Below are 21,989 nucleotides of genomic sequence, written 5' to 3'. Positions count from 1 at the left end.
GAATGACTGAAAGGACTGTAGGATTTCTCTGGACAGTTTGCTAGCAAGAGCTGGTCCTTTGCTAGGGAGGCACTTGAAAGCGACTCGGATTCTGTGTTTTCTCAACTCAGGCTTTGCAAAAGCTCTCAGATTAAGTTTTAAAGTTTAGAATTGGGAGTTTCACTGGTCCAGGGGTACCCGACTTCTCAAAGACATACCCACAAAAGCCATGTTAACCCTTTGGAGAGGTCTCGCCTCAAAGACAGAAAATGCTGGCCGGGCCTGATGTGAGTCGAAGTCCAAAATGGTTGGGTGATGCCAGCCTGCCACAGCAGGGCATTGCCTTGCAGTTAAACGGACAGCTAGTGAGTGAGGCAGCTGCACAAAAAACATTATCCTAATTATTGTCTGGTTGTACTTTTCGGATCATGTGCAAGACTGGCCCAACCTGGAGTGAGAGATGAGGCTCACAGCAGGCATAGCCATGATTATGGTTTTAGGAAATTGCGTATGTATGCATTTTAAATATAGGAAAATATTAAAATATAACAAATATGATCACAGCATAATTCCATAATTATTATTTTTTTGGTTAGCAGTACTTTAATGCCATTTATATACACCTTACAAATAGTTTTTTGGAGAAGATGTACATTTATAAAGCACTTTTCCAAATGTGTTTCAACCATCAGTGGGGAAAATCTATATCAGGCATGAATTACAGCCTAATACCTTGCAATTAAAGATATCCTGTAAACAAACTTCTCCCTTCTACAAGTTTAGAAGCATTTTGTTGAGCCATGGTGGACAGACGGCTCCTCAAGTTCTTTTGCTGGGATGTTCCCTTGGTTGCTGAGGAGATTGATACACTTACTGCCAAATAGTTTTGGCATACTTTAGATTTAAGCGCATACATTTCCTAAGACCATATTGCTTAGGGGTTCAGGACTGGTGCGGCAGTAATGTTCTCTTTCCATTGTGTCTGTGGCCACAATCCTGGCCCATGAGGGCTTTTGTCACTTTATACTTTTGAAATAAAGGCACTCTGTTATTCTAAGCACCATACACTACCTGCCCCGGAGTTACCCTGTTTCTCAGCTGAACTGAGCTGCCCATGTAGCTTTAGACTACACAGCTTTAATGTTTTTAAGTATCACACACAGAACCACACAATCCACAGTTTTGTGTCGTACAGAGGTTAACCCAGGAGCAGCCACAATGCCTGTGTGCTGCAGGTCTGTGCTGGCTGTGCGGTGCCCTTCCTTCAGTGAGCAGCTGCGACAGCGATCCTGGGAGGGGCTGGGTGAGACACCGCTTTCTGGCTCCGCTCTGCAGACAGGTGCTCCAGCCGTTCCGTATAGAAGCCATTGAAGTCCAATCTGGAAGAGGGGAGCAGCATGGGCTGAAAGACCTTGACACAGGTGTCCCGTTCCCGAAGGGGCCAATCTGGTGCAGCATCTGGTTGTGGCCACAGCCCATCAGAGCCTCCAGGAATACCACAAGCGGAAGCAAGAGGGCACTGGCCTGTGCCTCCGGTTAATCCCGGAGACAGCATACGGTCCTATAGCCCTCGATGGACAGACTCTGCCCCCTCCCCACCCAACTCTGGCTCTCGGGCAGGCTGTTTAGGCTTCTGTGGAGAATGAAGAATCTTTACTCACCTGTAGATAATGTTGATCATGCTGTGCTCACAATCATTGGTGCTGTAAATGCTCAGTTTGTCCAGCAGGTCCAGGAGATGTGCTGAGAAATTGCTGTCAAACTTGTTGATAGTTGCCTCGAAGCCAGAGGATACATGCAAGGAATCTGCATGCTCAGCTAAAAGCTGCAGAGCCACAGCAGACAATTTTTTAAAAAGAACAGCCTGTCAAAGCTGGCACAAGTTCAGAGGGCCGCAACAAAGATCATCAGGGGACTGGACACAAAGCCCTATCAGGAGAGACTGGAAGAACTGGACATGTTTAGCTTTGAGAAGGCTCAAGGGAGATAGAATAGCACTTTTCAAATACTTGAAGGGCTGTCACACTGAGGAAGGCCAGGATCTCATAATCATCTCGGAGTGCAGGACTCGGAATAATGGGCTTAAGTTACAGGAAGCAAAATTCTGGCTGGACATCAGGAAGAATTTCCTGTTAGCACACACAGTACAGCAACGAAACCAGTTACCTAGGGAAGTTGTAGGTTCTCCCACACTGGAGGCATTCTAGAGGTAGCTAGACAGTCTGAGGGGGATACTTTCACTTGAAATCCTGCACTGAGGAGGTGGTTGGACTCGATGGCCTTCTAGGCCCCTTCCAACTCTTGCTCTGTCTGCTCCCCCTGGCCAGAGAGTGGAATTAGCCTTCTCCCTCTCCGCGCACGCGCACGTGTGTGTGTGTGTCTGGCAGGTTTTCCTGGAAACACCACTGTGAAATTACCAGTGGTGCAAGAGAACGTGGATGCTGTCTTAGAGCGTTGGCACTTCCCTCCTCTGCCATCTGGCACAGTGCTCCTGAGGGGAAAGTTCTGTACACCTGTAAGACGCCGTTCCTCCAAGTGACAAGAGCTACAGTGCCCACACCTAACTGGGCGTGATGCCTCTGTTGCGCTACACAGACTTCTGAAGGCTTCTCCAGCTCCACAGAAAGTCCATGAATGGCCGGGGAGGGAGGGGAGAGGGGTCAGTGCCCAAAACACACCTTGTTTGCGAGCTGCTTCCGAGTCGATTCCTCTACACGCTCCTGCTCTGTTGGCGGGCCCCGCATGGTCCCATGCTCCACGGTTAGACGGCCTAGTTCATTGTCCAGCTTCATGCTGTGGGAGAAGCGCTGGCAGGCAGAAGGGAAAACCAAGGGGGGGGGGGTAAGCACCGCATGGCTTTTGGCAATCGAGTCCACTGCATGAGCTTGAACTGCGACTGCCACATGTCCTGTGCAATGGCCGTGCTGGCTGGGGCTCATGGGAGTTGTAAACCAAAACATGGGAGGGTGCCCATTTGGGGAGGCAGGTAGGGCATGTTCAGATGCACTGAGGGGACTCGTTCCCCAAGGCAAGGTAGCCGGAAGGCCAGTGTGGCCAGATCCCCATCTCTGGAAGGACGTTTGGGAGAGGGGTGCTACCTGCATGCAGTTGGTGAACATGACACAGACAGACATCATCTTGGAGAAGATCTTCAGCAGTTCCGGATTGGTGAGCATGCAGTCCTTCAGACAATTGTCCAGGAAGCTTGTGTGGTGACTCAAGACATCATCTATATTGGAGGCCTGTTCAACGAGACACACCACCCATTAGGGGCCTGTGGCCCAGTGCAGGGGCTGTTGCACAGAATGCGTCCACAGCGTATCTAGCAAATGACAGAGTAATCCAGGGATGCTGGCGAATGAGCTTGCATAACTGTGAATCCAGCCTGCAGATCCTGCAGCCGACTGGTTTTACCTGAGTCACACGGATTCCACAGACCGGGTTTTTACTGTCCAGAATTTTATCCACTTTAGTCATAGAAAAATAAATCCTACTGGATGCCTATTTCCACATAGACTAAAACATGATAATTTGCATTTTGAGGATTTCTACATGTTTGGAAGTGCAAACAAATGCAGGACTGGGAAATGGAAAAACATTGAAATCTATCAATAAGTGAACAACTGAACACTTTACAATCCATGGAATGGATTTAACAGAGTTCATACTTCCCCACTCCAGCCTCTTCTTCAGTATCTCTAGCATAAGAACTTAAGAAAAGCCATGCCAGATCAGACCCATGGTCCATCTAGTCCAGCACTCCATACATATTCTGGCAAACCAGCTGCCCACAGGATCCCTCAAGCAGGATGGGTGCAAGACCTCCTCCAGCCCAAGCCCTTCAGAAACTGAAGTGTGCAGACAAGCCACCTCTGGGGAAGGAGGTCCCACTTGGCCTGGAAGGCTGATAGCCACCAAGAGCCGCCTCACCTCATGAATCTGCCCAATCCCCTTTTACAGTCATCCATACTGGTGGCCATCAGCACTTCCTGTGGCAGCAGATTCCACAGTTTATACACTGGATGAAGAAGTCCTTCCTTTCATCTGTCCTAAACCTCTCACTAATCAGCTTCATGGGGTGACTTTGGGTTCGAGTGTTATGAGAGAGGGAGAAAAATGTCTCCCTCAGTACTTCCTTCACAACATTCATCATTTCAAACACCGCTCGCATCTCCACTTGCTTGCCTTTTCCCTCAACTGAACAATCCCAGCTGTCACAGCTGCTCCTCACAGGGGAGCTGTTCCAGCCCCCTAATCATTTTCCTTGCCCTACTCTGCATCTTTTCCAGTTCAGGAAGCCCTAAGGAAGCCACCGCTTCCAAAGGTGCTCAACCAGCCTTGACGATACCGATAGTTAGCAAGGCGGGGAGGCGAAGGAGAGCGCGCCCATGGATGAGAAGTGGTGAGAGGCATAAGGCGAAAAAGGAACCTCCGTAGGAAATGGGTACTGGGGCAAGCAGACCAAGGGGTCTACCAGGAAGAGAACGTTTGTTGCAGGATTCTTTGCAAGGCTAAGGCTGATTATGAGCTGAGACTTGCAAAGAATATCAGGAGCAACAAAAAGGGCTTCTACCAACGTAAATAGCCAGAGGAAGGGGAGACAGGCGGTGGGACCGCTTAATAAGGAGGAAAGGGATTCGGTGACTGATGTGAGGGAACAGGCACAGCTGCGACATGACTATTTTGCCTGTGTTCTCTCCAAAGCAGGATGGGGAAGATCCACATGAGGGACCGGATGAAGCCAGGATTAAGGAGCACACGTTAGAGTCACCTTCCCCCCCAACCGCCTCAGGGCACTGGACATTATGAAGGCCCCAGGCCCTGATGGGTTACACCCGAGGGTACTTGGGGAGTGGGCAGGGGGACTCTCGGGGGAAGACCTTGTGAACCACCTTCTGGTCTGCTGCCTTCTGTGGGTGGCTACCACGCAGCCAGAGTGTGAGGACAACATGGGGATCTACCATGACTGACCGACTTCAGATTCTTCTCCAGGATATGCCATGTTGGCTCCATCACTTCAAACATCATGTAGTACTGAATATTCTGCACAAAATTGAGCATTCTCTGACGAAGTGTAAAAGCACCAGCAAACCTGAAAGAGAAGGACAGGAGTAGAGATGGAGGGGTTGCAGAGAAAGGACACCGCTGCTGTTGTGAGCAGCAGTTTCTGACAGCAGGAAGCAGGCTGCATGCACGGGAGTAAGAACAGAACAGAACAGAACAGAACAGAACAGAACAGAACAGAACAGCCATGCTACATCGAAACCAAGAATCCACCCAGTCCAGCATTCTGCTCACACACGGGCAAGTTCACAGCATCCTTCAAGCATTCCTCAAGCAGGACGGTACAAGACCCTGGCCTGCCCAGCCTCCTCAGCCACTGCTGAATGTAAGCATGCTGCCTCTGGTAATGGAAGTGGCACCTAGCCTACGAGGTGCCAAGTTCGGAAATAGTTCTCTATCTTACATCCTCTGCTGTGAAGACAGACGAAAAGAATTAATTTGGCTCCTCTGCCATCTCCCTATCTGCCTTAAGTGCTCCTTTAACTCCATCACCATTCAAGAGTCCAACAGCTCCTCTAGCTTTTCCTTTTGCTGTATGTGCACAGTCCTTCGTTGTTGTCCTCGATTTGTTGGCAATGTGCTCCTACGCAGTTTCCTTGCTTCTCCCTTGCACAGGTCTGGGTTCCCTTTCGCTTTCATGATTTGGGCAAGATTCCTGTATCTTGAAGGAAGACTTCACCCAACGGCTTCCCTGATTCTACTGGCGAACCGTGCTGGTCACCTCTCACACCTGTGTTACCCACTGCTGCTGCAACCAGTTTGATTGGATGACCTCGTCTGCAAGCACGGGAGATTGTGGCTGGACTGCTGGAATTCCCTGGATTTCAGTGACTGGGAATGTAGGCTGCCAATTGTCCCCCCGCCCCTCCACTCCCTGGAAGTGGGGTAGGTTGCACCTTACAAAGAGTGTGCTGTTTGGCCGCAGCACAAGGAAGTGTATCAGGTGGGTTTTAAACAGAATCCTACAGGGGAGAGAGAAGTACACCTGGGCATAAAAGAAAGTCTTACATATCACAACAGAGAAAGCAGCTCTAGCAGTGCCCAAAAATAGTCTTCCAAAAATGTAGGAAGAACGCTAGAGTATAAAGCACGTGGTCTTTGAGGTCAAACAGCAGTAATAAGACTGGAGTCTCAATACATGATGGCGAGTATGCCCTGAGAGGTGTAACCAAAATTTGGTGATATGACACACGATGCAAATTCAACCTTTAAAAAGAGCAGAAGGAACAGAAAGGGAGGCAGAGTGGCACCATGCGTACAGAAATGCGGAAGAATGCACTAAGCAGCCCCCTCAAGAGCATTGTGATTAATATAAATGGAGCTAGGAATAAAAGAGACACCGTGGCTGGAGTCTGGTACTGACCACTCAGCCAAGGAGAAGGCAAGGATGAAACTTTTGAGAAGCAAACGGCCAGTGTTTCCAGAAGGCATGATCCAGGGGTTGGAAACAAGGCCCTGGGAGGAGAGATCAAATGAACTGGGCATGCTTAGCCTCAAGGAGCCTGAGGGGAGGTGTGGTAGTGCTCTGCAGGGACTTGAGGGGAAGGACAGGATCTCTTCATCATCATCCCAGAGTGCACGGCATGGAACAATGGGCTCAAGTTACAGGAAGTCAGATTCCAACCAAACTGCCGTGTGCGCCTGCATGCTCAGAAGTCCCTTACACGCGCACAAGGGAAGGAAACTTGTACACATAGAGCTGTTTAGAATAAAGATGTTTGAAGTATCTGCTAGAGTGATTGGTTTTGTTGGGAAGGGGCGCCAGCCTCACGACATAAACATCAGGAAGGACTTCCTGACTGGTACAGCAGTATGACGATTAAGCCAATGACCCAAGGAGATGGTGGACTCTCCCACACTGGAGGCATCCAGATGCAACCGGACAGCCATCTGAGAGGGAAGGCTTAACTTGGAATCCTGCACTAAACAGGGGGCTGAACCCAATGTCCCTTCTCTACTATTCTATGCTTCTTCAAATTGTTCTATTTATTGAATGGGTTAGAAACATAGAAACACAGCGAGTCAGAAGGGGTCTCTCGGGCCATCTAGTCTGACCCCCAACTCCAGCCGGCTCTGTTCACAACATGCCCACCATGTGGAATGGCAGATCACAAATGATTTGTGAAGGGATGTGCTCTGGGAGGTTGAATTCTTTTGGGTATGCTTTAAGTAAGTGGGAATATCAAATTTGGAGTTGTTCTATTTCTGACCTTTACTCTGTGAGCTTCTCTACAACCTTAAAACCAGGTCAATCCTGGCTCGAACCAAAGCTGGCCTCCACTTTATGTTGATCAGCAGCCTCCTCCGCTAGCTGAGCTTGCAGAGTGGCTCCTTTCCTCCTCTTTCTGAAGCCTGGCTTTAGCTGAAATATGAACTTCCTACCTGAGCAAGGCTGCAGGAGCTGCAGGTTCCTACTGGGTTTTTCCCTGGGATTTGGCTCCTAATTCTAGGTGTGCGTTCCTTTCCTCCCACTTTCTAAGCTAGGTTTGCTTTACATATGAATTTAGTTTAAATGTCAGTTCCTGAGTTTGCCTTCTGGAATTCAGCTCCCATCTATAAGTTTGCAAGGGGCTACCCTTCTGGGATTTTACCTTCTGGCTGTGCCCTTGTCCTGCAGAAAATAATTGAATTCCTTTAGGTCAGGTAAATACTTCATTAGGTTGGAAATGGAAAAGAAATTACCTAAGATGAGGCTTTTAATCTCTTTTTTAACTTCCCTCAAAGCTGCAAGAAAATCAACTATTTGGGTCAGGAAGGGGAAGCTTCCTTTGCACAGGGGCTGGGAAGACGCTTGGGCTGATGTGAGTACCGACAGATCCTTCCTCCTCCTCCTCCTGCCACAGACTGCAGGGCAAGGCCAGAACCTTGAGGTTTCCCGTGGAAGCAGCGGAATGCCTTGTTCTGGCAGGGCGGAAACCGGCATCTCACTTACCATTTTGATGAATGCAGTGAGTACTGCTTGGCTGCTTTGCTGCTGAGCCACACGTTGCACAGCTGTCGCTCCACATGCTTGCAGTAAAACATGTGTCTGAAAAGCATCTGGTACCGTGTTAAGGCTTTCCTACAAATCCAACACAAAGACAGCAGCCTAAAGATGCTGGATCCCACACTGCCTACTGATCTTTGAGCCACGGCCAGAAGCATCTTCAGAAGATGGCTGAAGGCCATTTTGGGTTGAAGATCATTGTCCAGGCTGATCTGTAGTGGGAACCACCAGGGCATGGCCATGCTCTACAGGCCACGTAAGTACAAGGGACACCTAAACATGCTCTTCAACATGACCCAGATCATCAGGCTGCCATGCAATTCTACTGATGGCAGCACACTAAATAAATACCACCATCTGGCAGGTTCCTCCCCTCTGCCTTACCTGTTGATGATGAGTGATAGCGGCCACTTAACGATGTAATCAAATGAAAATGCTTCCAGGCCGCTGAGAGCAAGTTCTGTTGGGTCAACACTGATTATGGCCTTTTCTTGTTTTGTTTCAATGGCCAGAACCCGCAAAAGTTGTGTAATGAGGTCATGGGGCATCAAGTCAACCTGTGTCAGGACAACAAGCAGGAAGAGAGAAGACTGCCTGAGCCAGGAGCTAAAGCAAAGCATGTCAAGCATTGCAGCTGAAAACAAAATTCTGCTTCATTCCCTGTAACCGATGCTCTGCCTTCCTACCAGATATGGCATTCCAGGCAGCCTGAACCAACAGAAATATCCATAAAACATCTTGCAGGCAAGGGTGAAAAAGGCAATCCTGATGCTGGCAGAAGTTTTCTCCTATTGGCCTGTCAGCATGGATTCACAGTTCAACTGGGCCAGGCCGAGGCCATTACCCTGGCTATGTGATCGCACCACTGCCAGAGGTGGCATGCATGCCTACCACAAGTTGTGAGAAGCGTGGGCAGCTGGGAGTCTTGCACCGATCCTGCTTGAGGGATCCTGCATATAGCTGGTTTGCCACCGTGTGAATGGACTGCTGGACCGGATGGACACTGGTATAATCCAGCATGGCTTCTGGTCTTACTGCTGCCTTTTGCAAGGCTCTATGATTCGATGACCCTTATGCTGTGTGGGTTCTGGTAGCTAGCTAAAACAGGCGAATTTAAGTTGGCTTCTGGCCATCTGCCCCCTTGGCTTGTCTTGCCAATGCATCTCCCTCCAAAGACGCAGACTTACAAATTTTTGTCTGCTGTTTTCTTTGCTTGCTGTGTCAACATAGTTTCTGTTATTATTTTTCTTTAAAAACTGACCTCCTCATATTGTACTATGTTTATCTTAGCAAAAGACTTTTGATTTTTTTAAGGTATGGTATAAGATTTAAAAACATAAAGTTAGTTGGAAATTTTAATCACTGAGAGCAGTTATGCAGGTGCATGGGTTTTTCCACTTAGGTAATGCAGAATGGTTTGAGGGATGTAATATTGCAACCTGACAAGGTAATATGGCTGAAATAAGTTATTTTTCAACTAGAAGGATCCTTGATGGATTTTTTTTCAATTATAATAAAGTATTATTAAAAAGGTAGAAATCCTTTCCTTAAAAATACATTGAACATTTGGAATAAGGAAAAGTTTATGCCATCAATCTCATCATTATGTCCAATTATTGAATTAGAAAGGTTTCCATTAAATTTAAGAGAGATTTTAGGGAGTATATTAAACAACAAGTGATTAGATTAAAACATTGGCTAGAGAAAATGCATAAAAATGGGAAGATAAAAGCAGTAATAGGGAAGAAAAAATAACTTGGTACAGCATGATTCAATTATAGAATGGATCAAGAAAATGCAGGGATTACACTAAATTCAAAGATATGATTACAGAAAAGGAAAAAAAACAAGAAAATGCAGATAAAGGGATTGTAAGTAAAATTTTTAAGATATGATTAGAACAGGGTCATTATCATTTGCTTACAGCAACGTGGGAAACAGATTTAAGGAAGAACAACAGTAACAACAATATTTAGACAAAGAGGATATTACCATGAAAACCTTCTAGAAATTGGACACAAAGAGAGCTCATCAGGGCACCTTCCCAAATCAGATGGAGGTTACTAGTGGGCTATCACAGGGATCATATGCGGTAAGAATATGAATATATACTGAAGTTTTGGAAAGAGGTTTTTAAATAGAAAAGTAAAATGTTGTTTAAATATAGAAATGTGCCCCGAGATCATTACTTTCTATATTTGATAAGAAAAAAAGAGATTGGAATAATACAGAATTAATAATAAATTTAATAATTGCTGAGAGATTCATCATAGTTAAGAATTGGAAAGTAAAATGACGACAGTATTGGACGGCATACAAATCATTTAAATAAATATATGATTACCAATTGTGTGATTGGTAGAGAAATTTGGAAAATAGCTATTAATGGCAACTTAAACTGCACTATTAAAATGAGAAAAGGGTATATAAAGAAAAATAAGCTTACGAGATTTGGGGTGCATTTAGAAACATAGCAAGTCAGAAGGGGCCTCCCAGGCCATCTGGTCTGACCCCTGCACCTGCTGGCTACTTTCATGTAACCCCCAACATGTGTTTGTCCAAGCTTCCCTTGAACACCCTGGTCACTGATGGGGCCGCCACCACCTCCCGTGGAAGCCTATTCTGTATCCTAGGAGTCCGAACCATCAGAAAGTATTTCCTGATATCCAACTTGAACCCATTTCCTTGAGCCTTGCCCTACTGTCATGACCCTCTATCATGCAACACCCCCTCACAAACCTGTATGTTCCTATAAGATCCCCACTGCATCTCCTCTTCTCCATGCTGAAAAGACCCAGCTCCCTCGATCTCATCTCTGCCCCCCCACCATCCAGCTACCATCCTTGTGACCCTGTGGCCAACTGATTCTAGCCTAGCTTTGTCCCTCTTATAATGTGGAGCCCAGAATTGGACATAGTACTCCAGTTTGGGTGCACCAGAGTCTCATAGAGTGCTAGTAGTACTTCTCTTGATCTGGAAGCCATGCCTCTGGCTGTACATCCAATGGTGGCATTTGTTGCCTGCCGTGTCACACGGCTGGCTCAGGATTAACCTGCTATTGACAAGTACTTTGAGCTGCCTTTCACAAGTGTTGCTTTCCAGCCACTTGTCCCTCATCCTGTGCCCGTGACACCGATTCCCCAGTCCCAAGTGCAAGACCTGGCACTTGTCCACACTGAACGCCATATTGTTGTCTCCTGCCCACCTCCACAGTCTGTCCAGATACTTTTGGATCCAGGGTAACTGCTCCCCAGTTGTGGCTACCACCCCCACTTTATATTGTCTGCAAATTTGGTCAGCAAACTGGTCACCACCTCCTCCAGGTCACTGATAAAGAGGTTGAACAGAATTGGCCCCAGAACTGAGCCCTGGGGGACTATGTGCTTAAAGAGGGAAAGGATCTGAACTGTCAAAAGAATAGCAGCAGCTTCGGAAGGGGGAAATGTCCTGAATGTTTGAGTAAGTTTTTCTATCTGTAGCATGTGTCTTATGGTCCTAATGGTGGGGAGCATAGTCTTTTAAAGGTTTATTTTAATTGTACGTTTAATTTTGTATATTTTTATTTTAGTGGTTTGTTTGGTTGTATTTTACATTGAAAACAAATACTTTCTTTTAAAGAATGGATTGAGGGAATGGGAGATTTGCTGTTGGTCAACATTAACAAGCCAAGTAAAAACCAATTGTTCCCAGTGCTGCTTGCAACAAACCCCCCAACCCCACAGCCTGCTGCATTTCAGTACTGGTGGCTTTGGCCAGGGAGTTTCTCAGCTCAGCTCACATCAAGCAGCTGCTCCTTGGGGTCATTTTCTGGATGTTAGAGCATCTTGGAGGGACAGGTTTACCTTTAAGTCATCTTTGAATGGGTCTGTGTTAGCTGTGCTCATGCGCAAGGCTAACTCAAGCAGAGCCTCCAGTCTTGTAGGAATGATGTCATCCACTGGTTTTTTCAGTTCTTCTTCAGTGAGGTCCATGAAATGGACGTAGAAATCACCCTGGTCCATAAGGAAGTAATGCTTGATGGACCTGCTTCCCAAAATGACACACATTAACTTGCTGCCAGAGGAAAACAGGGACAGGTGATGTACCCACCTCCCCAGCACTGCTTGCTGAAGCCCACCTCCAGGGCTTGGAGGCAGCAGCAGCAAACAGGCAGAAGGGCAGCTGCCTGGCATGCAGAAAGGAGCCCACCGTCTCTGGCCAGCTTTGCCTTGAGATGTACATTTTCATGTCTCCTTGGAAAAGTTATCAACCACTGACCCACTTGTGGAAGGGCATTAGAACCAGAGCTAGAAGGGGCCTTGAAGGTCTTCTAGCCCAACCTCTTGTCAGTATGGGCTCTGTAGAAGCCCTCTGTGCTGAGGCCCATGAAACGGACACAGAAATCGCCCTGGCCCACGAGGAAGTCACACTGCTTGGGCCTGGTCTTCTGACTCTTCCCCATCTTGTTTCCCTGCATTGGGCATGCTCTAGTTTGTTGGCTGCCCTTTCCTGGCCCTCTTCTTCCCGGGGATTTCTAACATGGGAGGATGAAGGGTGCCATGGGGAAGAGCCAGATGGCCCCACTCTTGCTGTCATCGCTTCCATACATGGGGAAGGGAAACACTGGCAGTGGGAAGCGCACTCTCCTCACTGAAGAGTCCCCATGCAGTGGGAGTTCCCAGAAGGAACAGGCTTCAAATGGGCTGAGAAACCGCCATGACTCTAAAAAGCCCCCAGTCCCACCCATGGACATTTTGGCCAGGATGCACAAAGAGCCACGGCGGAGGGGTGTGTGGTGCAATGCCGGAAGAGAGCGAGTGTCATCTGTCACAGTTGGCACCCAGGACTGGACTGTGCCCTCCAGAGGAGGCTGACCAGCTAGGAAAAAGGCACATGCCACACCTGAAACAGACCTATTCTCAGGTTCCCAATAATGAAGCAAACCTTAATCGGGCCACAAGTTCTTTTTCTTCCATGAGGAAATCGAGCAGGACTTTGCTGGCATAATTATAGGCCTTCTCTATTTGCTCCACATATTCACGCTCCTTCAAAGTATAGATAACTTCTTTTGCCAAAGGGCAGGTCACGTCATGGCCGCACTCCCGCACAACATTTAAATACTTCCCTAAAGAAAAGGGCAGAGCTGTTATGACACAAAAATTCAACCCAAACTCCACACGCTGCAAGATTTGGCCTGATCTGACTGGCAAGCCTGGGAATGCAGCTGGTGAAAGCTTGGGATAGTAAGCATCACACGGCCCATTTTACTCAGCACCACGGGGACAAATAGCTTCCCCCAAAGACGTGTGAGTGCCAACGCACTGCAGCGGGTCACCTGATGGGTTAGCGAAGGGAGAGACCCTGTCGAGTACGTGTCTCCACTCCTTAGCCCTGAAGCCCCCCAGGAGACTGGGCAAGCTCACAAGAGGGTGCTTCTCAGCATAAAATGGCACTGGGGGAGAGAAAGACCCAGGAATGCCACCAGAGCTCCCAGGAAGAAGGGTGGCAGAGACCTGGAAATTAAATGAAATAAGCTGCCTTTCCAAGGCATGCACTGATTCTCTGAGGAAAGCCTGCTTTGCCCTAGCCACACAACCCCACTGGTGCCTGGACAGCACTCGGTTGCCAGGCAGCAGGAGCAGCAGTGCTCAGAGTGAGCTGCGCAACATGTGGACCCTCCTGGGAAGAGTCTTCCTGCCTGCCGCTGCCACCGCCACCTCCCACCTGACAGGTAGCTGCTTACCTGTGCTAAGGATTTTGTCTGCAATCTTCTGGAGAAAGGAGGGGATCTGGACCTGAACAACAGTGTATCTCTGGTCCCAGTACTTATCATTGTAGTCCTCCTGGATCTTTTCTTTTTGTAGTTCATGCTCTTCCACCATGAACTCACTACAAAATTAAAACCAGAGAGCGGCTGGGAGGTGCTTCTCAGCAGCAGCATGGCAATTCTGCCCGGTCTCCCAAAGAGCCCACAGAGATTTCGCTAGCACAACCTTCCCCCTCGCCGGTGTGTTCAAATGTTGCTTGGGGACAACTCCCAGCATTCCTAGCCATCACCCCTGCTGGCTGAGACTGGCAGCTAGCAATACCCACAAAAGCTGGAGGGAGCCTCGCCCGACGGGGGAGGGCCGTACTAGTTCATGGGGGAACCAAGAAGGAAAATGAGCCAGGCAGCTCTGCACACCTATAGGGATCGTTGATGATGCCCCTATAAATCCACTTCTCCAGAATCTCGAAGTAAGGGACGCTGGCAGCCTTGGTCAAGTAGAGGCACAGCTCTTGGGCCTGGCTGTCCCCGGTGTAGTTGAAGGTTTTGTCATGGAGCAAGCTGAGTGTTGATCCTCCCATACACTCGCCTTTGTCTACAGACGTGGCTGCAACAAGAGGCAGACCGAGATTCACCACCCTTATCCACCGAAGCAACCAAGAAATGGACAGGCCTCCCATCCTGCCCCTGCACACCTGGACTCTTGCCAGAGCCTCCCTTGCTTGAAGGGGACTGTTCAGGACCTCTTTCTCTTGGCACACCCAGGGTCACAATAAAAAGACTGCTTGGCCTCACCAAGTCTCTGGTGCGCCATAAGTGGAAACGGCTTCAAAATATGCCTGAAAAGACTTTTCAAATACCTCTGAACCTGAGTCATAAGGACCAATTTTGCAAGCAGAACCAAAGCCAGTCAGCCTGGCATTATCTGAACCAAGAAAATAATAAAAGCCAAGATAGCTTCCTCAAGGGAGGAAAACATTTTAGCGCTCCACCCTTCTCCTAAGGACCTACTAGAGACAGGAGTTTGGCCACTGGGAGAATTTTAAGAATTGTACTCCAGTTTGGGGCACAGAAGATGCAGCCATCCAGCCCAAGACCTGTTTGGCCTCTCTGGATCCAAAGAACAAGAATTCTCCAGCATCCCCCCTTTCTACTGATGAGGAAGCAACCCTCCACCTCTACCTGCACACTCACAGCTTTGTGGAAAAACAGAGCAGGTGCTATAAGCCACTCACCCCTGCAGTCCCCTTTCTGGCAAGTCTAGGACTTTGTTAGCCTTCTCCCTTGCTCACTTCATTACCCACAGTTTCCTGTGGGGCCAAGACACAGCTTTCCTCCACCTCTTTCCTAGGATCACAGAGTTGGAAGGAGTCTTGGAGAGCATCCAGCCCAAACCTGTGCTCATCAACCCACCATTTCCCATGGCAGCCTATTTCACGGCTGAACAGCCCTTGCTGTTAAGAGGTTTCACCTACATTTTAGCCAAAATCTGTTATTCATGCTGTGTTCTATGCTGCTTTCCTGCAACTCTCCTGCCTGAAATGTCCCCAGTTCAGCTACCAGTTAATAAACATGTGGACAGAGATGATCGAGTAGACATTGTTCACTTGACCTTCCAAAAGGCCTTTGACAAAGTCCCCCACCAAACTTAGCAGTCATGGAATAACAGAAATCCTCTTACAGGTCAGGAACTGGTTAAAGAATGGAAGGCAAACAGTAGACTAAACTGTGAATTCCCTCAATGGCAGGAAGTAAACATGGGGGTCTCAGAATTATCTGTATTGGGACCAATGCTTTTCAATCTATTCATAAATGATCTGAAATTAGGGGTAAGCAGTGAAGCGGTCAGGTTTTCTGATCATATTTAGGGTTAGATAAAACAAGAAATTGCAAAAAGAATTTCTCCAAACTGGGAAACCAGTAACTAAGTGGCAAAGTTAGTTCAATGTAAGCAAGAGAAAAGCAATGTAAAAATTCACAACTTCACATACGTAGTGATGGCATCTGAGCTGTGGCTGTGGAGGCAGAGTCCAGCCACCCTTTCCTCCATGAAACAGTTTAACCTCGCTTGAAGCTCGCAATTGTTGCCATCACTACAGCTTGCAACACGTATTTCATAGTTGAATTCCATGTTGTGTAAAGAAGTTTCTTTGCTCTGCCCCAAACCACCAACCCACCATTCTCAACCAGATTTTTAAAAGGCTGCGGTGCGAGCAGTAGGGGAACAGGAAGCAGTGACAGGAGTAGGTCACCGCCTCCAGCGCACTGTCCAGCAACAGCTGCATTGAGGCTCCCCAGTAAACTGGAATCGGGGGAGGATTCCTCACCGAGAGAGGCTAGGATCTCCATGGTCCTCATTGTGGGCTGGATGTAAAACCAGAGCTTCTGCAGGGACAAAAGCCCTTGTCGCTGGAGGTGCTCTAGCTGGGTGATCAGGATCATGTACTCCTTAATGAGGGTCCTCATGGCTGCCGCAAGAGCATGATTCACCTGCCCATATTCAAAGGAAGATTTCTCTTCTATGAACCTGGGAAGAGACAAAGACTGGCTTAGCGTAAAAACATAAAGTAGTTTGAGCCACCGGGTGCAACCCCTTGCTCACTACAGGACTCCAGGTTAAATCATCCCTCTCCAATGGTTGTCTAGTTGCATGCTGAATGCCTACAATGTGAAAGAGCCCACAACCTTCCTAGGTCACTGGTTCCATTGTCATGGAGTTCTTCCTGATGTACAGTCAGAACCTGCTTCCCGTAACTGTTATTCTGAGTCCTGCACTCTGGGGTGGTCAAGAAGAGATCCTGGTCATCCTTCCCGTGACAGCCTTTCAAGTCCTTGTAGAGCACTATCATATCACCCCTCATTCTTCTCTTCTCGAGGTGAATCATGCCCAGTTCTCTCAATCTTTCCTCACAGAGCTTTGCCCATAGTCGCTGGATCCTCCAGTTGCCGCCATTCTCTGAACCCTTTCCAACTGGTCCTCATCTTTCTTAAACTCTGGTGTCCAGAACTGGACACAATACTCCAGAAGAGGGCTAATCGATGCTGAGTAGGGGGGAGCTAGTACTTCATGGGATATGGAAGAGATACTTGTATTAATGCAGCCCAAAATAGCATTGGCCACATCACATGGTTGACTCATATTCTGCTTCTCACGTACAACAATTCCAACATCCTTCTCACTTGCAGTATTGTTGAGCCAAATATTCCCCATCTTGCAACATTGCACTTGGTTTCTTTTTCCTAGGCACAGAACATGGCATCTGTCCCTACTGAATTCCATTCTGTTCCGATCAGCCTGGCATTCCAACCTTTAAAGCTCACCTTGAACCTTGTTTCTCTATTCCAGCATTATTAGCTATCTGATCCAGTTTTGTGTCATCTGCAAATTTTGTGCAAATCTGATAAGCATTCCCTGCAAATGTGATAGGTGCTTCTTGTTTCCTTGGCAAGCATTGTTCACAGAAGGATATTTTGAGCTCCAGAAGGAAGGAGCCTGACAGCAAAGTAATGCAGTTCAAAATGAATGGCGGAAAAGAAAAGGAGCGGGGAGGGAGAGGGAGGGATCCATTCAGCACGGCTGTTTCCTATGCAAGCCCCACCATGATCACATGCAGCACAGAAAGCAAAGCAAAATCCCAGGTGGAATCACCTGCCAATCAACTGAGGCTTCACGCTGTGAAACAGACTGCTTAATACTCCAGGGCAGCCCACAGCTGGGGCTGTGCAAGGGCAGCTCCCAAGCACGGCAAGCATCAGTTGGCCGGCACAAACCACTCAACAAGCAAACTGTTCCTGCACTACACGAAGTTTAGGAGGTGCAAGAAATCCTGTTCAGTTCACATTTCCATGCAAAATTATACCAAATCTAAACTTCCTGAGCCTGACTATGGACTGAAAAGCAGTTGGATCTGAACAATTTTGAACACACTGGAATCTAAAGTGGAGATGCAGACAAGCTGGAAAGGGTTCAGAGAAGGGTAACAAGGATGATCCACGGACTGGAGACAAAACCCCATGAGGAAAGAGTGATAGAACTAGACATGTTCAGCTGGAAGAAGAGAAGGAGTTATGATAACACTCTACAAGTACTTAGGAGAATGTCACAAATATGAAAGACAGGACCTCTTCTCAATCATCAGAATAACAGCTCAACTTACACAAACCCAGATCCTGGCTAGATATAAGGAAAAATTCCCTGACTGTTAGTACACAATGGAACAGATGACCAAGGGAGGTTGTGGGCTCCCCCACACTAGAGGCATTTGAGATGCAACTAGATAGCCATCTGGGAGGGATGGAGAAGCGGGAGTCTTGTACTGAGCAGGGGATCAGACCCAATGGCCCCTTCCAAAAATCTATTATATGATTCCATAAAATGGAACAAACTGAATGTAAGCAGTGCAGAACTGAGAATCTGGACAAAAAACAACAGATCTACCTATTCCATGTAGTCACTCCTATGGTAACACCCCGCCCCCCCACCCAAAATGGTCAGTACCTGGTAACTGTGGAATAACTCGCAGCAACAGGGAGGATCCTGGTGACCAGCTCTTTGACCGACATATCCAAATTAGGATCCACTAAAAAAGCCCGGTTCTCTCTGCCCGCCAGCGGCTGTGCGGTGATATATCTGCCATCCACCCCAATCAAAACGTACAGCAAGTCCTCCACTACTGCAGGCTCTTGAGCTGCCAATGGTAATGTTCCTGTTGCAGAAGCCAAGAGAAAGACAAAAGACACAGAACGTTGTCTGGGGGGGTGATCACTTAAAAAAACACCTGGATGCTATTTTGGGAGACTGATTTCAGGGCTAAAAGGCAGCCTACAAGTTTAAACAAGGAAAGTCTTCCTGCTGCCTACATCTGTCTGAACAACATAGTGTGCACAGATACAGCAACATTCAGGATCCTCTGGGATGCTTTGCCTGAGATACCTGTGAGCCGCCAGCTCCGGGCTGCATTGGTTAAAGCCAGTGAGGGGCCCACCAAGTGCAACATAGACACTTGCTGTCGTTGAGCTTCAGATCAGATCGTCCAACCCTGTCGCCAGCTGTGAGACCATGGTCTTTTCTTGTAATACCCACCTATTGGCATAGCTGTATCCGTGCTTAAACTGGAGGTTGTGAGAAAATCTCCAATGAGGGCAGGTCTCTCATATACCCAGGTGGGAAATGATGGAATGGGCTGGCCAGAATTCTTTTTGCTCTGCTTTTCTCTGAGTGTTTTTCGTACAAGTTCAAGAGGCTGCCAAAAGAAAAAGACACATGTGACCCACAAGCGAAATTTACTGGAAGATGAAGCGTTTGCAGAAGCAAGTCTGAAAGCAAAAACTGACTTGTGCACTCATCCAGCAACCATGTTACATGCATGATGCATCCAGATTCCACAGCAGCCTGACGCATTGTGTACCAAACCTAAGAAGTGAGATGAGGCAACTAACATAGCTTTCTCTGTTCCAGACCCACCCACGCAGCCTGATCCAGATTTCTACGGGGGAAGGGAGGGCAGGAAACAGTGCGTGGGGAGCAGCAAGGGAGAACCAAACGGGAGTGATTTGAACACCTTGGGCTGTTATCTGCCCCAGGAACCGAGAACCCAATGAGACAGGGAGAAATATGTGGGGTTTAGAAGGGATTGCTTATGGGGCAAAGGAAGCTGGATGCTTACAGTGCTAAATCCTGCCTCATCTAGAAACCTCTTCCATGGTAAACTAGAAAAAAGCAGAGCCGGTGGCTCTGACTACCAGACAGAAGCAGGGCTTCCTCTGAAGGACCACTCAGAAAGACTTGGTAAGATGTGACGGCATGAAGAAAAACCAGAAGAAGCCGGGGGGGGGGGGGGAGGGATTCCCCCAGGTTATTTTCTGATGATCTTCCTCTTGCCCCCAGTATTTTTAAAATAATTGGAAATTTTAAGGAAAAGTGAAAACACACATCCTGTTTGTTCTAATTTGGGGGTGAGTGAACTGCTTGTTAAAACAAGGTTTCACTCACTCAAAGCCTGTAAAAGATCAGTAGCAATGAAGAACAACACTTTCTATGAATAATGCAAAATGCAACATTTTCAGCAAACACTTAGCTTAAAGGTTAAATGCTAGTTCTTAACTATTGCAACTAATTAAACTGTTTTATATAATATTTATATTTGTTTATATAATGTTTTGGGGTTTTTAAAGCAGATTGTTGTTTAGTTGCAAAGTCATGCCCTCTATTTTGAACATCACACAAGGAAGAGTCAGGCCTGTGAAATATCTGTCTTCTCCTTTTCTTCTCCCTGTAGTCCCCTGCATCCCCCAAGCCCACCTCCAGACTGAAAAGTCCTGGACTATATTCTGAAACTGGGATACCTTGCAAAGGAATTATCTCCCTTCTTGCTTTGCTGATGGAAGGACCTTACCAACAAAGACAGAGATGCATGCCAAAGGGTCCACTTTTATCTGCTAACCTTTGAATGTTGCATTTTGTGTTAAGACATCAAAATCAGTTTAACTGTGATAACAATTTATAATGTATATCTCAACCCCTGTCCCCATTTCCACTGGGAAGAGCAGGGAAGGAGGAAAGAACAGTTCCTTTTCCATCACTGCAGAATTTCCACACTTTTTTGCATCTGTAAACAAAGGCATAGTGCAACTGTCCAGTGGGACCAATAATGTCACATGGACATGCTGCACCAGTGCTGGTGGGGGGGGGATCACAAAGGCCTCCAACACAGAGCAAAAGGCTCAAGATATACCTGTTGTGTGCTAGAACTGGTCGTCACAGTGCCCAGCTGCTTCCGCAACTCCTCAAGCTCCTGAACAGTCATTTTGGGTGTTGTTGAAGGGATGGGGAAAGTGAGGTTGCTGTTGCTGCTGCTAGCAGTGGAGTTTACAGCATGCTCTGCCCTTTCTTTGGCATTCTGCTGCAAATACTGTAGGGTCTGCAAAAAATAAAAGCCTCGATAAAAAAGTAGAGTGGAGAAACAACAAAAGCTGCAAAGACTCTCTCACATGGAAGTGATTGTCTGCATGAACCTGTTTGGTTCAAGGCTTGCTCTTGCCTTTAGCATCCTAATTGCATGTGGTGAAAACACATAGCTGACCAGGTCCAGATACCCTGAACTATTTTAAACATTGCTTTATGAGTCGTTACCCTCGTTCAAGGTTTCTACTTGCTACAGACTCCCTGCTTTTCAGTGAACAGGCTGATACAGAATCTCAAATATTTCAGGCAGATGAGAAACTGGGGAGTCCCTGATACAGGCTAAACATTTCTGGGCCACTATGACAAATTGTTTTCCTGTTCCTACTAACAGCTTCCCTCCTTCCCCAGTTCATCTTTCTGTAGAAAGCAAACAGATGCCATTCTGCCCTTAGAATCCCTCCAGCATCTCTATACTCTGCAAGAAATGTGGATGTCAGAAAAACAGGAAACAAGCCGAGCTGCCTAAGAACCAAGGGTTCTAAAGCCCAGCCTCTGGTTCTCACAGTGATCAATCAGCTGCCCACAAGTTTTCTTTGATGTGTGAACCCAAGATCCTTTTCAGATCAGAAACTGGTAGTTCAGATCCTATCAGCTTACATTTGGATGTCCTGCCCCAATGTGCATCACTTTACACTTGCTTATAACACATGTGTCACTTCAGTGCCCATTCTCCCATTTTGGAGAGATGCCCTGGGTCTTTTTGCAGTGCCCCCTGGTCTTGCTGCCCACCCCTCATTCCAGATCATTCACGCAGAAGCACTCAGTGTCCCTTTCCTAACGGAATGACGCGGAGAGGACCCCCAAGGAGACCCTCCCGGGCCGAGCACTGCCGCGAGAAACAGGGTCGGCCTACTTCCTTGTCCTCGGTGAGCTTGGAAAGCAGGTACACCAGGGGGTCCAGGTGCCGCGTGTTCTTCGATTTCAGCTCATCGTACTTGTTCAGGAAATCCTCCGGCGTCCGAGAGAACTCCGCGATCTTCACCTGGGGAGCAAACGCAGGGCGGCGTGGGCGGGGGCCGCTGGGGCGCAGCGCCCGCTGCCCGGGGCAGGGCGCCCCCCGGCCGGGCCGCCGGACCCACCTTGGCCGCGAGGGCGGAGGCGGTGGTCGTGAGGTAGGGCGCGCGGTTCCTCTGCAGCAGCTCGGTGTAGGCCTCGGCGCCCTCGCCGCCCCGCACCCGCAGCAGGCTCAGCAGCTCGCTCACGTCGTGGTGGATGCGGAACTCGCTCATCCCGCCCGCGGGCCGCGCGGC

General features: G+C 47.9%; 1 protein-coding gene across 1 annotated transcript; it reads right to left on the bottom strand.

The window, feature by feature from the left end:
* Positions 1-559: 559 nt before the first annotated feature.
* Positions 560-21,983, bottom strand: TUBGCP2 (tubulin gamma complex associated protein 2). The gene is made up of 17 exons (XM_044436222.1): positions 21,819-21,983; positions 21,593-21,721; positions 20,510-20,695; positions 18,859-19,018; positions 18,274-18,481; positions 16,103-16,302; positions 14,193-14,382; positions 13,752-13,897; positions 12,953-13,133; positions 11,872-12,052; positions 8,414-8,586; positions 7,976-8,104; positions 4,951-5,071; positions 3,078-3,221; positions 2,658-2,786; positions 1,641-1,804; positions 560-1,358 (listed from the first exon to the last, which is right to left on the bottom strand). The coding sequence occupies exons 1-17, from the start codon at positions 21,966-21,968 to the stop codon at positions 1,244-1,246; spliced, it is 2,706 nt and encodes a 901-aa protein (XP_044292157.1). The 5' UTR covers positions 21,969-21,983; the 3' UTR covers positions 560-1,243.
* Positions 21,984-21,989: the final 6 nt, after the last annotated feature.

The sequence above is a fragment of the Varanus komodoensis genome, unplaced genomic scaffold (genome assembly GCF_004798865.1).
Source record: "Varanus komodoensis strain SLA01 unplaced genomic scaffold, ASM479886v1 scaffold3, whole genome shotgun sequence".
NCBI lineage: Eukaryota > Metazoa > Chordata > Lepidosauria > Squamata > Varanidae > Varanus > Varanus komodoensis.
Note: the sequence above shows the minus strand (reverse complement) of the source record. Positions and strands in the feature narration are given on the sequence as shown.

What these genes read in the sequence shown, in the direction of transcription:
- TUBGCP2 (XM_044436222.1), bottom strand. Translation starts at nt 21,968, where the DNA reads ATGAGCGAGTTCCGCATCCACCACGACGTGAGCGAGCTGCTGAGCCTG. An exon ending in GGATACAGCTATGCCAATAG is followed by an intron (nt 18,482 to 18,858) that starts GTGGGTATTACA and finishes CTTCTGCAACAG; the next exon opens with GAACATTACCATTGGCAGCT. An exon ending in TCACTGCATTCATCAAAATG is followed by an intron (nt 5,072 to 7,975) that starts GTAAGTGAGATG and finishes CTTCTCTTTCAG; the next exon opens with GTTTGCTGGTGCTTTTACAC.